We start from the raw sequence: 23,252 nt of genomic DNA, 5'->3' as shown, positions 1-23,252 counted from the left end.
TTTCCTTTAGATTGATATGAGGCAGATGGACAATGAAACATTTAAACTAATTATAACCATCTGTACCCTTCAACAATTTTAGTTTTAAGAAACCAAGAGAAAACCTTTTAAGAGATCCATTAAATAACCTTTTTTACAGATAAATATCTATTAGCAAGTTCCTGGGTATTTGACAACAACAACAACAACAACAACAACAATCCTTTTTTTTAAGAGTCTTGAGTTCTTAACTTATATTTGGGTGTGTTTCTGAGAACCAAGATTGCATGCATAAATATACCAAAATATCTTTTTACATTCCTGGCTTTATGTTTAAATCTGACTCTAACATAGAAAAAATGTTCTTTTGTATTTAAATGAGAGTCAAAATCAGGGACAAGAAAAAAATTCTCAGTACTCTGATGAACACTGTTGAAACACATTAACGACATTAATAGGTAACTCAGCAAAAGAAGTTTCCTGTGTTCCAAAACAGTACGTGCCAAGAATATAGATCAGATTTGCTATCAAGAAAAACAAGATTAAAAATCATTGTAAAAGCCATGCTAAATAACCCCCCCCCACACACACACACAAAATTACTATGCTTTACCTTGTGTATCTAAAATGCTGGAAAAATGAACATTCTAGTAGTCTATACGCTATTCTATACAGACTATATGCTTTTTCATTAAGACAAAAAATTTTTCTAATGTCTGCTATTATAAGCAAATTTTTCATTTAATTTTCTATGGAAAAGTAGAACTTCAATAAATAAACCTTCATTTGGAGAAAAGCCTGGTACATGCAAACATCCAGGATTTGGAATCACAGAGAAGCAGAAAAGATTTTTGGTCTGTTTTCATGGATCTAAGGTTATTTTATTATTCAATCTAATGCTGACAGAAGAATATTTATAATGTCAAGAAGATGCAGCTCTTGTTCTGTTTGAAAGACAGAAGTATTAACTTCTCTCAATATTATAATTCATGATTATGGAGTTCCGTATATTTAGGAAGATAATTTTACATCACTCCTTGAAACCCCTTGACTCCATATTACCTGCAACATAAATTCCATCAGTGTATATAGCCTGTTTTGTCTGTATTAACTCTACATCTTCTGCCCTAAAAAACAATTTGCACACAAAAATAATAAATACAGATAAATAGTAACATTTTCCCTCTTCCTACCATTACCAATTGTTTTGAAACTGGAGAGTACTCGTTCTTGATTAATTTTCTTCTTTTTTATTTTACATGGAATCAAGAAGATTTTAATGAGAAAAAGATACAAGTTCTCAAAACTTGTTAAATCACTGAGCCAAGAGCAAATATGATACAATGACAAATTTAACATAAACCAGCATTAACATAATTATAAATATCCAGTCATTTTTGTCTAAGGTGAAGGCAGCTGTCAAAAAGAAGGGGACATGTAGCCTAGCCCAGTTTCCATAAAATATTGAACAAAATTCAAAATTAATATTATACAGTCAAATTATCCACCAGCAAGTGTTCTGTTTTAAAAATAAAACTGGCCCAATGATCGATCAGTAGATAAATTAAGCAGTAAAATATCTCTATGCAACTGGTGATGAAGAAAAGAGTCACTTACCTAAAACCCCCAGCCTGTAATTGAGAGTGACAACAATGACATTTCCATAACTTGCGAGAATGCTGCCATCAATCATATTGCCAGTACCCTCCATGTAAGATCCACCATGGATGTAGACCATAACGGGTTTCTTGCTGTTCTGATCATGAATGTCTGAAAAAATTCAAGTAAGGAAAACATAATAAAGTAATAAAAAATAAGGAAATATGGCATTAGCAATTTATAACAGTGCTAAAAATATTGTTAAATATTTCCTGTGTTTTCAATGTCATCACCGCCACTTTAATCATCTAGCTTACACAGTTCAGGATTATCTTACAAGCCTAATATTTATAGCTTGAATATCTCTCTTGGTTACTTCAAATATTTCCTCTGAAATGTTTTCAGACCACTTGAAATGTCTTCAAAATTACAAGGAATTTAATTTGAATATAAATGTCTAAAAGCCTAAATAGAAAAATCAAATTATGGCATAATCTTATCTTTTTTTAGAATATTCTGATTCAAGTATAAGCCAATTTAGAAATATATGTAAATTTAATAATAAAATTACAATAATGATCCATACTTCCCATTCCTCACTGAGGTATAATTGTTGAAATTATATTCCCAGTAGTTCAGTAAGAGATAATATCACAAAATCAAATTGTTCTGATAGAAATAAACATAGTAAACTGTTCCCTCTTTCAAATAGCCTAAGAGTTAACAAACAAAGAGAACTTATGTGAATTCATGGCCCAGATTTTTTGTATTTAAAGCAAACGATGTCTTTTGTGTTGTACTTTTCCTTGTCATGGTAGCTAAGCCTTAAAGAACAGCTCTGAATTAATGCTCCTTGATGGTATTGCTAATCTTTTGTATACGCAGAAAAGTTCTTGACTACTTTTAAACAGATAAACAGCTGGGTCATTATTTCTAAAAAAAAGTTAAATTAAATTGGTCGTAATATTTTCATACTTCAGAGTGAGTTATAAAGATGCACTAATCAATGATTTGGGGTATATTTAGGACTGGATTCATATCTCTTCCACCAATAACCAACAAGTTAGGCTCCTGACCCCAGGGATAGTTCAGATTACCTAAATTAGGAATTTATGTTCTCTGCAGAAACAGCGGGAACAGGGGTTAAGCTCCTTTAAAAAGCAGAGGGCAATTCAGTGAGCTGCCATTAGATATATACACCTTTTACAGATAATTCAGGGTATCTGCATGTGGAATAGGAGCACTTCTTTCAATCATACAGGGAAAGCAGAGTCTCTGAGTATTCAATCAGGATTAAAAAAAAAAAGCTGTGTTCTTTTTTGGGTAGGATAGGCATATATTGAACAGTGGAAAAGGAAAGTGGAGGAAGAAAAAGCTGAGCTAAGTACCTAGAGGTAGGGGACCTGGGTTTGAAAGCCTTCCAAAACTCTTCCCTCTCCTCAGGTTTGTTAGGAAATACTCTAAGACACCAAAAATGTGATCAGGAATGAGGTACCACATATATAATATTTTTTATATGTGGAACTAATTTGAGCATATTTAAAGCTAAATTATGACTGGTCATATTCTTACGGCCCACTTTTACTTTACTCATGTGTATGCACTACCCTAAATATCAAAAATTGTCATCTGAGTGCAAGGAACATATGTTCAGTCTCCACTGTACACCTGTCTAGTTGTCAGAGTTTAAGGCTTCTCGTAGAATCCACCTTCTTTATGGAAAAAGATACATACTTTACATGTTGTATTTTATGTGTTGTACTTGAGCAGCAGAACAAAAAGTTTTGTGATAAGAACTTTTTAATTGTTGTGACTATAAGAATAATGCAACCATTAAACAGATCATATAAAGTAATGAGGTACATTCCAGTGGATGTATTTTTTTTATTCTCAGCATTTTCAGTAAAGTACATGAAAGTGTTTCTTCAGTGAAGGCTCAGCTAAGCCCTCAAAAAATGAAAGCAACAATTATTTAACACAATTATCTGTTACTGAATTACCTTTCCCTTCTCTCTCCAAAGTCTCATGGCATGATTTGTTGTATTTAACCTTTGCTTATTACATAGCTCTACCTCAGGGTTGAATCTTTCACTGCTGAAGTCAATGGGAGGTTTCCTCTTCCCCTTCAATGGGAACATGATTAGCTTCAACATAAAGGAAATGAGCTCCGTGCTTTATGTGCTTAGATCTAAAGTGGATGCCCTTGTTAATCATGAAACCTTAACTTTTTATAATTTTATAAGAAGTCTGAATAATAATGTATTCATAAACCAGTACCTATCTTAAGTTTTTAAAGCAATTTTGGTTTTGCTTGTTACTTATCTTTTGCTTTAAAATTAACTACAGAATTTGGTGCAGCAAATGATGATACCATAACTTAAAAAAATCATATGTTGCACAGAAATAGGAAGGTGATATTCAGAAAATAACAGTAATTTCAGAGTATTCTGCACAACATTTTTGTGTTATAAGAAATAGTGTAATTCAGCAATGAAGGTGGTACAGCAGAGGGCAACCAGTGTGAATCAAAGACCTGAGATTTTTATTACGGTATTTTATATATGGATAGAGTAGCTACAATTGAGCTGAACTCCCAGGAAAAGAGGAGATAGTGTCCTTACAGCAGTATGCATGATTCTAAGGGGATAAGAGAGGACAGATGTTTCAAAGTTATTTGAACTGATGTCAGATAGAAGAAAACAGAAAAAAAAAAGACATGGAATAACACTTCAGATTGGCCAAGCATGAGAGGAATAAGAAACACATTGCTCCAAAAACAGATCAATAAACTACCCAAGGTTGTTATCTTCTTAATTAATTTGAAAATATTTTTCTTAATTTGGTAAATATATAAAGTAAAATAAACTGTCAGTGTAACTTTAATGAAAAGGAAGGGTGAGAATAGAGGAAGATTTTGTGACTTCTTTCTGTTTTGGTGCATCCTAAATAGCTTTGCTGTGCCAAGGCAAGAAAAAAGTATTTCCTTGTAAAACTTTTTTGGGGTACTTCACTGTGAACTTTAACATTTCCTTTCAGGGAATCCAATCCAACTCTGAAAGAAGTCAATGAAAATGATTGTCATTGATTTCAGTGGGAATGTGGTCAGTCAGAACGAATGTATCTCAGAGGCTAGCTGATTACAGGAAAAAGCAATAAAGCAGCATCAACAGCTTCCTTTATTTTTGTGTCCTGAAATAAACCACATCCTGTGAGAAAAAAATGAATAAGTAAATAAAAATAGCAAAGACAAAGCACAATTCAACTGCATCAATGTACAGCGTGTGCACTGGGGAAACAGTGGAAGTGAAAGGAAGGATATATGTGACTTTTTTCATGAATTTCAAACAGGTGAATTTAAAAAATGTGTAGGAGGGAAAAGAGCACATGCATGTTTCTAAATTCCATTTTCTCAACCTAAGAAAGAATAAGGGAGGAAAAGTATGTGGTTTCAAATAATATTTATGTTACTCACTTCACACATATTTAGGAATAACCTTTACACCTCTGTCACAGGGAACTGCAGTCATCTATATGCTAATTTGGATTTTAAAAAGAAAAACAATGAAAGGAATTTCTAAAGAAGAAAATAAAGAAGCACACTGAAGTGTGTTTCTGCAAATAAGGGACTAAAAATCATGTTGAAATAACAGCAATAACAATAACAATAATAATTATTATTATCATAAAAATTAAAAAGTTTATGTTCATGCATCAGGGTCGAGCTTTGAAAAAACAAAAAATACCTTCATCTTCACCACGATCATTACTGGTTATATCATCTGCGCTTTTCTTTGTGTTGGCTCCTGGGATCATAGTGAGGAGGAGAATAAAGGGAAAAAAGAGAATTCAAAAACAGCAGGTTCTCAAAAATAAAAAAAAAAACACTAGCACAAAAAAAAGAAAAATGTAACAAAAATGTCAAAATTTGTTACATTTGAAATTGAAAAACAAAAAAGATGCAAACTGCACATAAACATAAAATGTCAAGAAGAACAAATTGAAAATATTTGAAAAAACGTATCATATTCTGTGACAATGCAGTTACTTCAGTTAAAAGTGATTTCTGCAAAAACAAAATTAATGTGCTATTAAAAAGAATAATATAAACCAAAAAAGTCTATTAAAAAATTTACCAAATTATGGTTTCTACATAAGAAATGCAATTTATTCCATTCTTTTCTGTAACCTTGAAGAAACAATGCCTTCAGTCACTATCTTCAATGATTTAACATTTTATTCATCCTCATTAGGATTTATTAAGAATTAACCACAACGTGAATTTTAGATGGAACCAATGCAAATAAAATTATCACTGAGTCTCACACAACTTGAATGGACCAAGACAAACCATAAAGACATCCTTAAAATTTAATCTTCCTTCCCGTATGAGCAAAAAGGAATTTAAAACAACAGACTGTAAACAAAGGTGAAACAGAATTGAGTCAATCCCAGACATGAAATTGGTCCAAAAGTAGCCTTGGTTCATATTATACCACATTTCATGCTCTTTAGAAAAAAACATAAATTAACTGAGAACAGTTACTTACCATGATAAAGAACTTGCACCTACTTATTAGAAGATTTAGTAAAGAATACATTTTAATTTGTATTCAATATGCTTTCTCAAAATATTTTTGCGGTGTATACATGCACACATACACACACACAGACACACACACACATGTCCATACATGCCATAGCCTGTGCTATGGGAGCAAGAAGAAATAAACATAGTCTTCCCCACCCCTCTCCTTGGGCAATGCTTCTGTTTTCTGACTAAAAAAAAACCCGACACCAAGCTATTGTTGCACCCAACGTTTCATTATGCTGTGCTTAGTCCTGTAGCAAGTAGTCCTCTGTAAGATAAAATGTTACTTGATAAAGAGTGAAACATGAATAGGAAACTCCATTTCTAATTTAGTTTAGAAATGAAATATGGCTACTAAACAAATTAAACGGTCTAAGTCACCACTCTAACCATTTTTTTCCTGAATTGTTTTTATTTGGAAGTATGTTTTCAAGCCATACTGAAAAAGAACAGTATACTTTATTAACTTGTTTATGTATGAGTTTATATATGAAGTCTGAATATGTCACAGAGACATCACATTGAGCTAAAATAATTATTTTATTACTTTGTTTATTCTACTATTTAAAATGTCCCTCTATCCCTCAAAATTCAAGGTTTCAAGTAAATCTCAGTCTATGATTGTAAGTAAGACAGAATGTGGTTAATTTTTACTGAAGCACTTAAGATTTGTTAATATATGCAGGTTTGAGTTCTGTGCACTGGTTTGCTTGTCTTCTTGATACAGACAGAATACAGATTTTCTATAGAAATTTTCTGGAAACACTGCTGTTACATATGCAGTGACAGTGATTAGTGAGTTAAAATGTGAAAAGTAGTGGCTGAGACTCCATCTCTACAAAAAGCCTGTATCTTCAGTGCAGTTGTACACAAGTTACTGTGCATGAAGTACACAAGTGCATTAAGTTTTATGCATTCAGTACATAATTAACTAGGTAAAATATCACTGTCAATGAAATATAGATGTTCTCTAATCTATCAATTTATTTGAGAAATGTTAGATACAGGCTCTAAATCTGTCACCATACAAGTTTTGCCCTTTTTTTTAATACTTTTCCAAATTAGTTTTAACCCAAAGAAGGTTGAAACCTTTCTCAAGTGCTACTCAAATAAAATTAATTTTGTATTTTGATAAACCAAGTAATCCACCCATAAAGTGCCCTTAAACTATTTTTGATTCATGTAAAAAATTAATGAGAAATAATTATTCATAGACAATAAATCCACCTAGACACAAGTTGGAAAGCACATAACAGAAGAAATTTTGATCTTAGTTCCCCCAGTGAGGTAGTCTTTTAATTGTTTGATAAAAAAAAATATGAGCATCATATGCCAAATATAAAATCAACTACCACATATCATTCCTATTAATTTAAAATAACAAAATCAATGTGACCACATATATACAGTGCCTGTAGAAAAAAACTGTATCTGCAACTATTTAGACTGTAATCCATATTTAAAGTACTTTGAGTGAAAGAAGTAGATGTGTCCCAAAACGTTTTAGTTCAGCTACTATCCACCCCCCCAAAATCATCAATATATATATCAGTAACATATTGCAAGGATTTTCTCTCTAATGTGCATCCTGAAGTGACTCTCATCCACTGTACTTCAGAAAGAACAACACAAGTGTAATGAGAATTTAGAAAATGTCACCACACCATGCTACTAGATGTGATGAGACACAAATATCACATAACACAGGTATGTGACATAAGGTTATCTGCAATATTTGAAACATTCTTTATTTCTTTTTTCATTCTTCACAGCTTGAAGAAATCATGGAGTAACCAATTTTCAGAACAACTTAGTATAATTCTAAAACACATTTAATTACAATGTGAGTGGGAATGCTGTTTCTCCTATGTGTTGTGGAACAATCTTTCATTTGTCTATGAAATACACTTTTATAACTAGGTTCTTGGGTTTGAGGGGTTTTTAAATTCATTTTGAGATCTGATAAAATGGATTTCATCAATGGGTTCTCAAACTGGGTTTCTGTTTTCCTACCACATTGGATTGTTTTCATACTGTGGGCACTAGCCATAGAATCATAGAATCATTTAGGTTGGAAAAGACCTTTAAGATCATCGAGTCCAACCGTCAACCTAACACTGCTAAGTCCACCACTAAAATATGATCCTAGAGTGCCACATCTACATGTCTTTTAAATACCTCCAGGGATGGGGACCCAAGCAATTCCCTGGGCAGCCTGTTCCAATGCTTGACAACCCTTTCGGTGAAGAAATTTTTCCTAATATCCAATCTAAACCACCCCTGGCGCAACCTAAGGCCATTTTCTCTTGTCCTATCGCTTGTTACTTGGGAGAAGAGACCAACCCCCACCTTGCTACAACCTCCTTGTACGGAGTTGTAGAGAGTGATGAGGTCTCCCCTCAGCCTCCTTTTCTCCAGACTAGACAACCCCAGTTCCCTCAGCCGCTCCTCATGAAACTTGCTCTCTAGACCCTTCACCAGCCTCGTTGCCCTTCTCTGGACATGCTCCAGCACCTCAACGTCCTTCTTGTAGTGAGGGGCCCAAAACTGAACACAGTTTTTGAGGTGCAGCCTCACCAGTGCCGAGTACAGGAAGACAATCACTTCCCTGGTCCTGCTGGCCACACTATTTCTGATACAAGCCATGTGGGTAATAATGTTGGTACGGAACTGTTTGAGGAGAACAGAAGTGTTATTGTTGGAATTATTTCAGTAGTGCCAAAACCACTTAAGATACTCAGGAGCATTGTTTAGAAAAATTATATTGATCTTCTGAAAATATAAGGTTCCAGAAACATATTATTTTATACAGAGAGTAAAAATTGGAATTTTCCAACCACGTTGTCTGTTTTCTGTTAAAAATGTTGATTCATTTGTCCTGAAACTTCTATAAGAAGATGTTATTCCCTGTCATAACAAAATAAAAAGACCTGCTGTCCCTCTAAGGTTAGCTTAAGGTTGCACTTCAAGTTGTTAATCTAGGAGACAGAATGGGAATGTGAGTTGGAATCTCCCAGGCTCAGGAGAATTCCCTGCCTGCACCGACTGCTTGTCCCACAGACCAGCGCTTCCCTCTGCTTTGGGGCTCCTTTTGGAGGATTCAGTGTCGGGGCATTTTTTTCCCCCATATATATAAAAATCACAGGAGCACTAATTTTAGCCTAGGATTCCCATACACCAAGTGAATATTATCACTGCATTATAGGACTGGCCCTTCTGCAGTCTAAGAAGTGTTTACTCATTCATCCCACATGAAATATAGATGGTAAATCTTAACAACAATCCTGGAACTGGCAGTAGAGCAGAAAGCAGGGTACGTAGCAGTGGTGATCTAGTGCATTAAAAACTGAACTCTGGGAGTATCTCTACTGACCAGCCTGGGGTTTGACTGGAGCTCTTGGTTTGCAAGGTTTGTGTTTCACTTTTCATGCTGATTAAAAGTACCAAAGAAAAATATTTCAAAATGTTAATAGGATGGGAAATTATTTTCTGAATGGTCAAGGCCAGGTACTATTCAATTACATGTATTAAATACGCTGTAGATATCGTAGCTCTACTGAAGATTACATTTGTATAAAAGTTCATGTTTTAGAAAGTTCTAAGAGGCCTTACTGTTAATGACAACTAGAAAAAGATATGACTTCATAACATCTATATTAAACGCCAGGTGACCCCTTTTCATTTGTCCTACAATTCCATTCATTGCTGAGTGAAAAAGGTATGGTGTAATTCCTTACTGAACAGTGCCAAACCTCTTTTGTAAAGGATATTTGCTGCTGGAAAATGTTTCTTTTTTTTTTTTAGGCTATAGTGTAATAGTACAGATACAGAATAACGTAGGCATATATGAGCCAGTTTCAAACTAGTGCCAGTCAACGTAGCCATAATAAAGCAGGGTTTCATGGGGGCTACCTTTTTTCCTCCCTAAGCAGCTCTATGTGCAATGCAGTTGTAAACTAATTCAGTAAGCATCTGTCTTTAAAAGTTTTTCATTCTGAAACACTGACTAATGTGCTAATTAACTTTTAAAAAATACTTGATTTCATTTATTTATGGATGTAAAGTCACCTTGTATTCCCAGATTCATTCTTGATGCCGTGCATACTTCTATCACAAATGAGGAAGTCAGCCCACTGTAAGCACATCCTCTGGCTCGCATTTCCTTTGATAATGAATAAAAATCTCATTCAGAAACAGATTTTCTGGGGTTGCAAGTCTTCCCAGATGTATTCACAATTTATGCCACATCTTCCTCCATTCAGATAATATGTATCATATATATGTAATGTAGTCAGGTCCCATGCATGCAGTTTACCAGTGCTTGCATTTTAGGTATCCATTCTGAAGCCTCTAATGGCAGCAAAAAATTACCAACTACTGCTTAAGCTGATGCCGTTTCTTTGCATTTTATATGTAATTGCTCCATCTGTCACACAGTATACCTTTTGACCCCATTTAATCTTGGGAAAGCGCTCAGTTTTCAGAAATCACACAGCACATTATTAGTTGTATGACCTCTCAGTTTTACATAGAGCATGCTCAACCTTCTGGAAACTTCCAGCTCAAACCAGATTAATACAGGATTTAATAGTCATTCTCTCAGTGATATGTCTTATTTATACAGCCATTTAAAAAGATCTCTAAAGCTCTTGGTTTCCCATCCCATGAGAACTATTATAATTTTACAATCAGCTCAAGTCAACAGTTCATTACAGTCCTGAGGGAGCAATAGGAAAGCAGAACTGTACTTTCCTTTCTCCCAAGACTGGTGGGTTAACTTTACTTTGAATCTCACTTAGTGCACAAGCCTTAAGTCATTTCTTGTCTGAAAAGAGGGGTCTATCAGTGGGGGAGTTTGGCTGTCATAACACTGTCCCTGGCTCACGGCTATGGCTAAGGCTCTCCAGCTACCTTTATAGCTGTACCAAGAAGTTCTCATTTGGCAGCTGAAGAAAGATCAAAAGAGGCATTTGGCATTTCAAATAAAAGCAGAGGAAAACGATTATTGAGAATTACAGCTTGTCAAAGTGTCTTAGAAGTTGACTGCAGATCACCTACGTCAGGAAAGATCACAAAGAAAGGCAACATAGGCAACATATCTATCTATATACCTGTATTTTTAGAAGCCTGTTGATCTGAATTGGAGAAAGAGAAATATATGCATATTGTCTAGATTTAAATAACCATTATTTCTTAATTATTTACTGAATACTGGCAGCATGTATATGCAATTGTGTGTGGGTGTATACATATGTGTAAATATATACACATATGTGTACATGAAAATGCTCTATATAGTTAATAGTCTTCCAGAAATAACACAGGTTTATTCTCTGGCACTCCCTTCCCATAATGGTGCTAAAATGAAATTATAATTTGTCAACAGCGCGCGTAACGCCAACAAACAGCCACATTCAATGATTTCAAAGCAGTCCTTAGCCATAAATTAGATGCCTTCCTTCTCTCTCCTAAATAATATGAAGACTTAGATTCCTACTGTTCTAGGTAGTTTTTAATGTGGAAGCCAACGAAAGCTCAGAATTTTACTTAAATTTGACTGAATTAGATTTGTTTAGTTTTGTTTTAATTCCTGTATTATCACTGAATAGCAGAAGACACATGATTGCAGTGGCCATTATTCTGATACCATTAACAACAACAAAACCATTTGGGTTGCAACTGCTAGCTCTGTATAGCAGCAACATTTAACTAAGGAACATGTAACATAATTGAATTTGTGTTCTTATTGACTCCAGCTGCAACACGCACAAAAAAAAATCGCTAGAATTCCACAGCAAAATTCCACAGACCACAGCAAATGTGTAGATGCTGCTATATATCCAGGAAATGTTTCTTTTCAAGAAAAGAGAAATAAATGACAATTTTGTGTCATGTTCAAAATTGGATGGACTGTAAGAAAATGCAGCAAAAATCCCCACAGAATTTTGTGTTCCATGCATTAGCGAGGATTAAAACAAAAAGAAAATGCTATTTCACAGGCTTCTTTCAAATAGTTTTAGAGAACCAATAAAAAAATCTACATAGACACTTTTTCTTGAAAAAGAAAAATTCTAAGGTTGAAAAAGGGGTCGCATAAAAAGTATGACATTTTAATATTACCTCAGCTCTGTTGTCTACGTTGCCTATAGTTTTCAATTACATGATTACACATACCTTTGTTTCCAGAAAAATTGCTTGCATCTCTCTGTGCATTAACTGTTTCATGTACAGTGAATGAAAGCAGAATGAAATTCTTAATATTTTACAAATGACAGTATTCTGTATACTGTTCCTCCCAAATAAAGACAGAAATAATGACTACTACATGCCCTAAATTATGTGCTTCCCACAAGCTCTTTTCATGGACAAAAATAAGTGCATTAAATCAGTCCATCACTCACTTTCACATGCTTTAAATGAGGTTATATCTTCCAACAAGTTAATACAGGGCAATGGAATGTATTAATTGTCACACAGAGTAACTGTGCTGTCCCATATAGTTCCACAGAAGGATACAAGCACTTTTCAAAAGCAGGGATGTTGTAGAAATAATTATTTACTACCATTTAGTAAGAGTTATTAGTTCTGTGATTGATATGGGAGTTCCTTTCCTTACAAGTTTATTCCATACCAGTATGCTGATATGGATTCATCTCAGTGAAGAAAATATAATATTCACACAGATTCCAGGGTAGGGAAACTCTTCAAACTATCTGTATAGATGATATGTGATCCTGATCACCAGTTAGGACCAAAAAGAGCTTACAAAAAAATAGCAATAACAGTTATCACTTAGGATGGGCTGTCTACATTCTGATTATACTATTCTGTATTCAGCAGCTAAATGCTATTGACTCTTATTCCAAGTAAGATGCAAAAGATAAAACCTTAACTTATGTAACTTTGGGCAAATGGGGTATGTCTTCCCCTTTGTCAAAGTCTTCAAAGCTTCCTATAAGTTTTATTTTAGGAAAGTGAGCCATTCATTTTAAGAAGGTTGTTAAATATAGGTCTATGATGAAGATAAACACTGGCATTTACACTGGACACTTGTCATAGTTACTAAAAGAAACACACCTGAAAACGATTTCTTATTCTGAAAATATTTGCATTTATTTAGATTGTATTTATTCATCCTGGAAAAAAAAAATAAAACTAGTAAGTTTTATCTTTCATCCTGTGTTAATCCATTTTGCTACATTTTTTACCAAAAAAACTTGCTTTGAATAAAAATTACTGAGAATAATAATTTTTAAAACTATTAAATTAAGGTTTAACAGATTGCTTTTAGTGATAATTATTAATAGAGAAATCATTATTATTTTGGAAGATTAATAACTAATATAGAAATGAGGTAGCTACATAAATTCAGTAATATGTTTTAATAAGGATTTTTGTTATGCAAGTTACACCACATCTAGAACTTAAAGTCTCCTAAATACAGTACATTGCTTTGACATAACCATCTATAATGGCTCAAAAGAAAGAAGGCATTGTGCAGCCTATCCTTTCAGTGACCTCCAACAGATAAGGGGAGTGTTTCTTGCACTTCTAGTGTAACTGAATCTGCTCTATTTGACGGAGGACTGGACTGAGCCTGCAATGCTCACTATTTGAATAATGAAAGACTCATTAAAAAGCATAAATCTACCATATAGTTATTTAAATTACTTCACACAGAAGCACGTATTTTTCTGTACAAGCATCAGGAGGAACACTCTCAGTATGAAAGTGTGGCAGTGACCCCAAACAGCTTCCATTTCTCTGCTAAATTGGTGCACTTGATGAGGTGTGAATGTAAAAATGCCAACACGTCTGAGTGCACAATACTGCTATGTAGAAGCACAGCATTTGCTTTCACCCATCTCACCTCCCTCATCAGAGAAGCCGTTTTGAAATTCGGAAAAGATACCTACATGTTACTTTCTTCAATTACAACATCCAAAATATAACAATCAGTTCGATATACTGAAATGTTTAAAAATACACTCTTTTCCTTTGTGTTACATATGCTGGCTCTGTGCTGGCAAAGCTCTTAGGCGCATAGTTTTAAGCATATGAGAAGTCGTGTTGACTTCAAAGAAAATACCAGCATGCATAAGCTTCAGCAGTGTGATGAAGCCAGCTTCAGCCCTGCCTGAGGACCGAGAACATCAGTAAGTCTACAGTAAATACTACAATAAAGATCCAAGAACATGAGAGACCCTGTAGGATATATAAATCCCACTGCAAAGTTTGTCCACAAGTGTGAGTAATATACTGCACTGGCAAGTCAGCAGGTGTAAGATATGGGTAGACTACAATTAGCTGCAGAGGGGCATAAGCTTGTTAGCATGATGATTATACTACAATTAAGTTTCCAAGAATGTATAGGACTTCTAAATTAGAAGGTACAAATCAACATTTGTTATTAATCAAAATTCCCAAGCTTAGATGTAACTACGCTCTAGGTAACCTCGGTAACTAGACTTTGCAGAAAGAATTCAGTAATGTTGACTTAACACTATCTATAACTAAAGGGTGAGTATTTTCAAATAAGCTTAAGAGAGATAAGTACCTATGTCCCATTTAAAATGAATGTGAATATGTGTGTATAAAAAAAAGTGAATTAACAGCCAATAACTAAAGGTAACTGTTATATCCTCTCTGCAGACAGCTGAACAACGCAAGCACATACTCTGCATTTAACAACTGCTGGTGAAGTTGTTTGTGCAAATTCTCCTTTTGGGCATTTGTAATCTCCACTGGAAGCTGTGAGCTGAATAATCAACTCTTAAGAATACCTCTAATTATTTGATACAGCTATTTTAATTCTTCATTTTGAACACAAGCTCAATTTGCAGTTGTCTTTGGAGAATTCAGGAAATAATTGTGTTTGTTATTTCAGTGGATCCTGTGAGAATGTAAGTTTATTCCATCGTAATAGATAATATAATAGTTTGGCACCATATTCACATCTAATTTTGATGTTTACTGGATCTCTGACATCTTAGTTTTTATTTGGGAATCACAGAAGTGTTAGTTACAGGCAAGTAGGAGGTCTGTATAAGACATCCAAAGCGTATACATGCAAAACTTCATTCAGGGTTTTTTTTTTTTTTAGTTGGGTTTTTTGTTTGTTTTTTAGCACATAATCCAGTGTTTTCAATTTTTTCTCTACTAGATTTCAATGACATCTTCATCTACACACAACAACATATTAATTCCTACTGGAATTAGCAGTATCAAACCAACTAAACAATTAGACTATCAAACAACTAAAATGTTAATAAAAGGAGTTAAAAAAATAAAAAAAATAAAAGATGGGATAGAATATACTATAGCTATTTCAGGGAAAACAAGATCTAAGGTGGATATGATGAAGAGCTTTATAATCCGAAATATGAATATTTAATTATTCTACTACTTCCAAAAATAGTACATGCACAGAAAAGATTTTCCCTAGGATTGAATAGCAGATGCCTAGGAAATAAGATAGAAGCTGGAAAGGAAAGTTCATTTAAACATTTTATTCATTATTACCCAGTACTGAAAACATATATGACTTTGCCAAACAAAAAATAGTGTCCTTGTCCCAAAGAACTTACGCTGTGAGAAGATACCAAGGGAAATACTGACTGCCAGGACTTCTAAATAAAACACACAGAAACCATACTTCTAAAGAAGAAAATCTCACATTTTACTTTTTCATTATTTCCACAGAAGGACAGTTGAAGACCACAAGATATTAGGATTGGGCCACTTAGAAAAAGTGCAACTCTATCCAAATGTCAGGAGATTGATTTAGAGGGTAACAAGCAAGGAGTTCATGAGCAGACCACTTCCCAGCCTCACTAAGATCCTGGAAATTAAATGGAGCAGACTAGACTTAAACAAAAAAATCTAGAAGCAGAATAGAAATTTGTTTTATGTTGATGTTATTGTTTGTGAGGTTTCAGCTTGTGGCACGCAAAGTTAGCGCATGCAGCGTTAATGAAGGTTAAGCAGTTGTAGGACTTTATGCATAAAGTCATCAGAGGATTTTGATTTTCGTGAATCTACACTAGCAACAACTTTAAAAAATACATTCAGTCCATACTAGTTGGAGCGTGAAAACACAATATTTCTGGCAATACTTTTCTGTCCTCAACTTGGTAAGTTTTTTGGATGTTTTCACAGAAAAATATTAGGGAAGAGGGATGAGGAGGGGGAAAGCACAGACTTAAATTGCAGCATTCCATATTATTTACATTCTAACTGCTTCAAAGCATAAGTTCTGAGCATATTATGAAGCTGTGAGATTTTATCTACCAACTTTAAAGCTGAACAAGGATCGTTTTGATTCATACATGCTGTATAATTATTAATTATGTTAAGCTAGCATCAAAACAGCTGGTCAGAATCATGATTTAAACTTTCAAATTTCAAGACCACAGCACTGATCTCACTAATATCTGATCCATCAAATCTCCATTACTTGATAATATCAGTTAGCTGGTTTTGATGCATACTGTATTTGTGGATTATATATCTGTTCTGGTGGAATAATCTTTTCTCTATTGACCAAAATTAATGAGAATTCATGTCTCCTTTTGGTTTTCCATTTTGCAATGTTCCAAGCAAAATTTAAGCTAAGTATTTTCAATGTTGGGGTTCATGTTTTACTCAAAATTTAGAAAGGAACAACAGTAGCTTGTAAATTATCATTATGTGAGAGAAGTAGGAAATTAGAAGCAAATAATAAAAAGTCCTGCATGATATAGTTACTACGCGGCATGTGCCATTTGGTACCATACAATATTATATAATGATATAATATGATATGATAATGTAATATAATGTTATATAATATAATATGATTTTACTATTCCACCTGAAGAAAGATAAGTTGAATTTTGCATTCAAAGGGTATCATGTATGAACTATATAGAATCGCATGTGAAATGATACAGCTTATGTATGCAATTACTTCTGAGAAATCAAATTCCAGTCTTATTTGGTTAAATATAAATAGTTCCTGTGAAAAGGAACAGGTCAAGCTTTTATTTTTTTGGGTTTATTTAAGCATTATTATTGTATGTGTGCTGATGTTGTCTGCTGTCATATGTACTTTGGTTCCTACGGGGGAAAAATAAATAGAACTTAGTACTGCATTTGTATTCAGCTGTAAAAGAGATCTGAATGTTTCCTTGTCTCAATCAGTGCAATTTACAATTTAAAACACCATCTATTTGAGGAAATTAACTATAATTGGCAGTTTTGCTCAGGAAAATAAACCACGGAGTTTAAGTGTGTTGAAGGTCACTGACAAAGTGAGTTAGCGAGGTTGTCTGGAGGTAGAACTGGTACAGTTCCACCTACAGGTCCAAATTATACCTGCCTGTATGTTGTCATTACTTTGTCAGTCATATCAGTACTGAAATACACTTACAGGAACAAAACAGAAATACTGGCACCACAGCCAACTTCCCTACCACTAACAGCAACAACAAGAAGGTATCAGACTTAAAGACACAGCAAAAAAGATTGCTGTGATCAAATCTCTCAGAGTATTGCAGTTTCCTCGTGGTTGTACGTGTGTGTCTGTGTGACATTTGCCATGTTCTCACACCCTTTTTAATCTTCCATGCCTGGATCTTTTAGCAACACAGGAAAATGCTGAGAATGTCCATTGCGTTGTGTTTTGCTTTTCAGGCACCACAGTGTGTAATTTCATACTTCTTACCAGCAAACCCTGATAAAATTGGCCATAGAAAGTGGAGGAAGGAAAAGAAAGAAAATCAGATGAGGCAAATCATGCCTGACTAATCCAGTGGCCTTCTATGATGGAGTAACTGCATCACTGGATAAGGGAAAAGCTATGGATGTCATCTACCTACACTTCTGTAAGGTCTTTGGTATGGTCCCCACAACATTCTTGCTGCTAAATTGGAGAGATATGGGATTGATGGATGGACTGTTAGATGGATAAGGAATTGGCTGCATGGCTGCTATCCAAAGGCTTACAGTCAACGGCTCAATGTCCAAATGGAAACCAGTAATGAGTGGTGTCCCTCAAGGCTCTGTACTGGGACCAATACTATTTAATATCTTCATCAATGACATAGTGGGATTGAGTGCAGCCTCAGCAAGTTTGCAGATGACACCAAGCTGAGTGGTGCAGTTGATGTACTAGAGGAACAGGATGCCATCCAGAGGGACCTTGACAGGCTTGAAAAGTGGGCCCATGTGAACCTCATAAAGTTCAACAAGGCCAAGTGCAAGGTCCTGCACCTGGGTCTGGTCAATCCCCAGTATCAATACAGATGGGATGAATGGACTGAGAGTAGCCCTGCGGAGAAGGACTTGGAGATACAGGTGGATGAAAAAATTGGACATGAGATGGCAATATGCGCTTGCAGCCCAGAAAGCCAGTCGCACCCTTGGCTGCACAAAAAGAAGAGTGGCCAGCATTGCTGAGGGGTGTGTTTTTATTTTGCACATTTCCTAAAATCTATGACACATTAGTTTTGGCATATAATTCCTGCAATAAAACTATGATGGGACATTCTGAAAAATTTGCATCTAGACTTCAGTGCAAACATCTTTCTACATTTTAGCATTTAAATAAACCTTTGCTGTTACCCACATTTTAACTCTGATGATATAATTTTCCCGATGATCAAAGTGCATTGCCCTTCTCTGTCCCATATTGACTTTACCACATTTCATTTTAGTATCTCATTTCACAGGTCTCTACATGGCTTCCCTCTTCCCCGTATTATGAATTTCTGTTGTAAAAAGCAGTAATTCCAGTAACAACCCTTATTTTGTGATTCAGACTCTTGCCTTTGAAAATAGGTTCCAAATCCATTAATATCAGCAGTATAGTACAAAACAGACCATTAAAATAATGGATAATGTTCCCTCTCTCAAGAGTAGCTCACAGATTTCCACACCAAGAAAGTGACACCATCTGACAAATTATTTTTTCCAACTCTTTCTTCATTCCTTTACATTTTTTTGCATCCTCTAGCACCATCCTTTTCTTCACACTGGTTAGCTTTCTAAAATGATGCTCTTCTTCCTTACAAGACTTTGATCCTTCTTTTCCCTCATTATTTCATGATGTTCTGTTTTTTTCAGTTAACTTTACCCTAGGGTCATGTTTAACTACCCATAATACATACTCTACTACCCTAGGCTATCAAAATTAATTCAACCCCATGCTGTCTTCAATTATTGCCCATCTTCAGCATTCAGTAATAACTGAATGCTATTTCAGTTTCTCTGATTTCATATTTGTTAATCTTACTTTGTTCTACATTTACTCTCTTTTTCTTCTCTAGGTATCTAGTTTTACAAGAAGCAACAAGATAATATATATTTCTCTTAGAATACCCAGGAATTAAAGGTACATAAAAGAGAGTTACAAGAAGCCATATTTTGATGAACTGAAGTGTCGGAAGAGTAAACACTAGCACCTTAGATCCATTAAGGATAAACCAGTATTCTATTCTCAAAAAGGGTTTGAGGATAAAATTATTGATCTTCCAGTGAAATACATCAGTGTTTAATTAAAATAAGCTACTATAATAGATTAGTAAGAACAGATATGTGCATATTAAAATCAAGAAAAATAATGTTACTATAGCCTAAGGAAAAGAGCAATTAAAAGCATCATAAAGCATTTAGATACATTGATAGAAAATAACCCACAACTGTCTTTAAAGAAAAAGCATCGCTTTTTGATCTGCTAGAAATCTTTAGGCCTCTCCATAGAATACTTGATAAAAGAAACTTCTTGGTAAAATTTATTTGGGTTTTCAAAAAGTCTTTGATAAACCGTTTTCTGTGGGAAGATGTTGAGAACATAATTACTCACAGAGAAAGAGGTGAAGTAATGTCATGGATTAAAAACAAGCTACACAGAGTATGTTAAGTTGTAACCAGAGGTCAATTTTCAACGTAGCAAAAGATTAATGATGTAGTGAAATATTCTCTATATTAATCTGATGTTGTTTAACATTCTGTTAATGATCTGGAAAAAGGGATGAATTATGATATTGTACAATTTTCCAGTAACAGAAAATACATGAGCCAAGGCCAGAGAGAGTATGAATATCTTCAGAGAGAGTTTAGAAAGCTAGATAAATGATGGATGACACTTAAGGTGCTACTTTTTGAACTGAAGTCAAACATACATCTAAATGCCTATGAAATATGACCTATTCACTCTGCAGTCAATGGAGATAAAGAATGTCTGCCACAGGTTAAGATGACTTGCAAACAAGGTGTGCTTTTTTCTATCTTTTATCTCTGAATAAAAAGTAAGCTTAGCACAGAGATGGAGGTACCTATACAGTAGTATGTTTAAAAACTAATATTCATGCACAGTCGAAACAATAACTTGAGCGAGATACACAATTGTTAGATTCCAAGTTATCCATAACTTCCAAAGAAAAAGGCTTGGGCATTACTCTAGTCATAGCAATGAGAACCTTAAAAAAATAGCCAAATACAACACTCAGAATGTCAAAGCATAGCATAAGGTAATTCTGAAAATACAGCAATTTTGTACATTAATGTATAATAACCAGGTATGGCAGGTCTTATCAGGAATGATACATTCACATCCAGTTTCATTTTCACACAGAACATAGCAAAAATAGAAATTCTTCCATCAGTACTCTATATTGCTGGAAGACAAAAATGGTTTTGTATGAAAAGAGATTCAATTAGAACCCTCAATTACATCTAGAGAACAGAAAAATAGAAGGGATGCCATTATTGTATTGTTCACTTATAGCATGCATGAAGTGAGACTTAACTTTTCTGTCAATACAAGGAGTGTGAAATTCCTCTAAATAATGGAATATATTTAAAAGCTATTAATGTCCAACAGTTCAACAATGGTAGATACTTAAAAAAAGCAATGAAGTCATAATGCACAGAAATATTATACATTTATTAGCATTTTGTATTAACTTTTAAGCACGTTACACCATATAACTGACACCAACAACTCAACAAAAGACAAAACAGACAGTTATGTCTAATTTTATTGAGATAAGCGAGACTGCTTTATGTTCAAAATTAAGCTTATGGGGCAGAGATCATGAATTGTGTGTTTCACAGCATAGATCAGCCACAAAAGCATCTGGGAAGAAAATTCCAGTGAAGTTTAGTTGAGACAGGAGTCTCTTGCACCATCAGGATTCCCTACCCCGATGCGTGAGAGAGCTGCCAGTTTGAGAGAAAGGAACAGGATAAAAATTTTTGGTGCGGTCTCACACAACACTTTCAACTTCAGTTTTGAATGGTGTCATGGACTAAATTAACTTTTTTAACAACATAGTTATTCAAGATGTGACAGCAGTGAAATCAAAAGCAGGTGCTACAGTGATATTAGGATCGAAGACAGGACTTGTTACTGTCCCTAGTCCTCACCTGGAATTATAGAATCATAGAATAAAGTTTCCTGAATTTTTTTTTTTTTTTGTGGTTTTGTTTTTATTCCACCCTTAAAACTCACTGTGCTATTTGATCATATTGTCTTCCAACTTTAGCATCATAAAAGAAATACTATTTTGTTAGGGGATAAAATGTGGGCCTCTGTTAATTTTTAGAAAATTATGCATGTTTCACAGTTGTCTTAAAACAGTCTTTCTCAAAACATAAAAGCCAAGCACACAATTACTTATACACACGTGCACAGAAGTGCATCTTAGTTTCTAAAGTTAATTCAAATTTGCAGTGTAAGTATGTGCCTGCTAACTTACTTTCAGAATGGACACAGTAATAAAAGGAATACACAAAGATTTGTCCTGAAAGAAGCAACGGCTATAGGAAGCACAAGCCAAATCACCCTAACATCCACACAGAAGACAGGCTGAACTGATTCAGAGCTGCAATAGCATTGTAAAAAATGCATCAAGTTGCAATAAAAAACAAACAAAAAAAAAGCTGGGAGCCTGGCACTCCTTCCCACATGCAACTGGCAATGCGAATCAAAAGTATTTCAATTCTGTGGATTTAGCTACAAAATTACAAAATTGCAATAAATGTTTGTACCCTTCAGATCTGTGAAACATTATTAAACATAGCAAGATTTTTTTTTTTTTACTTTCTTCAGAAATCTATGATAACTGACAGAGAGCAACTGTACTTATATATACATAGAAAAATAACTAACATCTGTCTTTTAAGGATTGAAGCTGCATTGCCCATAATTAGAGGGGAGACTATTAATATAAGTAAGAACAAGAATAAGACATGAGCATTCACAGACTGGCAACAGGGACGGGTTATTAATTACTAGACGAAGAATGACAGCACATTCCTGGAAAGGGGCAGAGGGACACAAGGGAATGCTGATGTTTCTTTAACTCTCCAATGTATCACGACGCTTACATCATGCTGCGTTGGGTTACATCATGTTACGACTAGTGATGTAACCCGTCGCAATGCAATGCACACATCGCATTCAGTCAGCACTTTTTCAGCTTGTCCACATGATCACCGTGGCCAAGAGAGGTTTGGTTGTGTTAATTAAAATTATTGTATTTCTATGGTATTTCTGGTTGTTCATGAATAGAAATTTTATTGTTTTAAGAAAAAGAAGGAAGGCAAATAGAACTAAAATTATTCTAAATATATAAAACAAATGTGTAGGACATGCAGATAGGCTTGGTCTGATGATGATATGAAAAGCCACACACATGAATATATTATATAGTAAACTGAGGAGCAAGTAAATCAGGGGAGAAATATCAGGTGCTTCACTCTCACTATAAGCATGTTTCCTCTTTAAGGATAAAATACATCTTTCTGTTCAGTCAGAGTTTCTTTTTTTTTTTTTTTTTTTTTATGTAATGTGTTAAATAGAACTTTAAGGTAGAGCTTTAGGGTAAGCTTTTTCTATATGTCATGGGTGTAATGCTCTTGTACTACCAAACCAGGCTTTGACTTTAGGTGAAGAAATTATGTCCATGCAGTAGCCGGCTGCTGAAGGTATCAAAACAGCCTCATCGCCAGTGTCTCTAATGCACATGCTGGAGTCTATAGCAGCTAAACTGTGGTTGATGGTGGAGCTGGTGCCCAGCAGGGTATTCAGATAGCTGAGGCA

The 23,252-nt window shown here is 34.6% G+C and overlaps 1 protein-coding gene across 4 annotated transcripts in view; it reads right to left on the bottom strand.

Annotated features, from left to right (window-relative positions):
- Positions 1-23,252, bottom strand: part of NLGN4X (neuroligin 4 X-linked) — a 197,596-nt gene that overhangs the window by 78,969 nt on the left and 95,375 nt on the right. For 3 of the 4 annotated variants that reach the window (XM_076358041.1, XM_076358048.1, XM_076358056.1), the window contains exons 4-5: positions 5,322-5,381; positions 1,597-1,749 (exon numbers count right to left, since the gene is read on the bottom strand). In XM_076358041.1, the coding sequence (XP_076214156.1) occupies positions 1,597-1,749; positions 5,322-5,381 (213 nt within the window). The remainder of the gene's footprint in view (positions 1-1,596; positions 1,750-5,321; positions 5,382-23,252) is intronic. The other variant, XM_076358065.1, reaches the window with a different exon arrangement.

Source organism: Aptenodytes patagonicus, chromosome 1, assembly GCF_965638725.1.
Source record: "Aptenodytes patagonicus chromosome 1, bAptPat1.pri.cur, whole genome shotgun sequence".
In the NCBI taxonomy this organism is placed as follows: Eukaryota; Metazoa; Chordata; class Aves; order Sphenisciformes; family Spheniscidae; genus Aptenodytes; species Aptenodytes patagonicus.
This window is presented reverse-complemented; position numbering and strand designations above follow the sequence as displayed.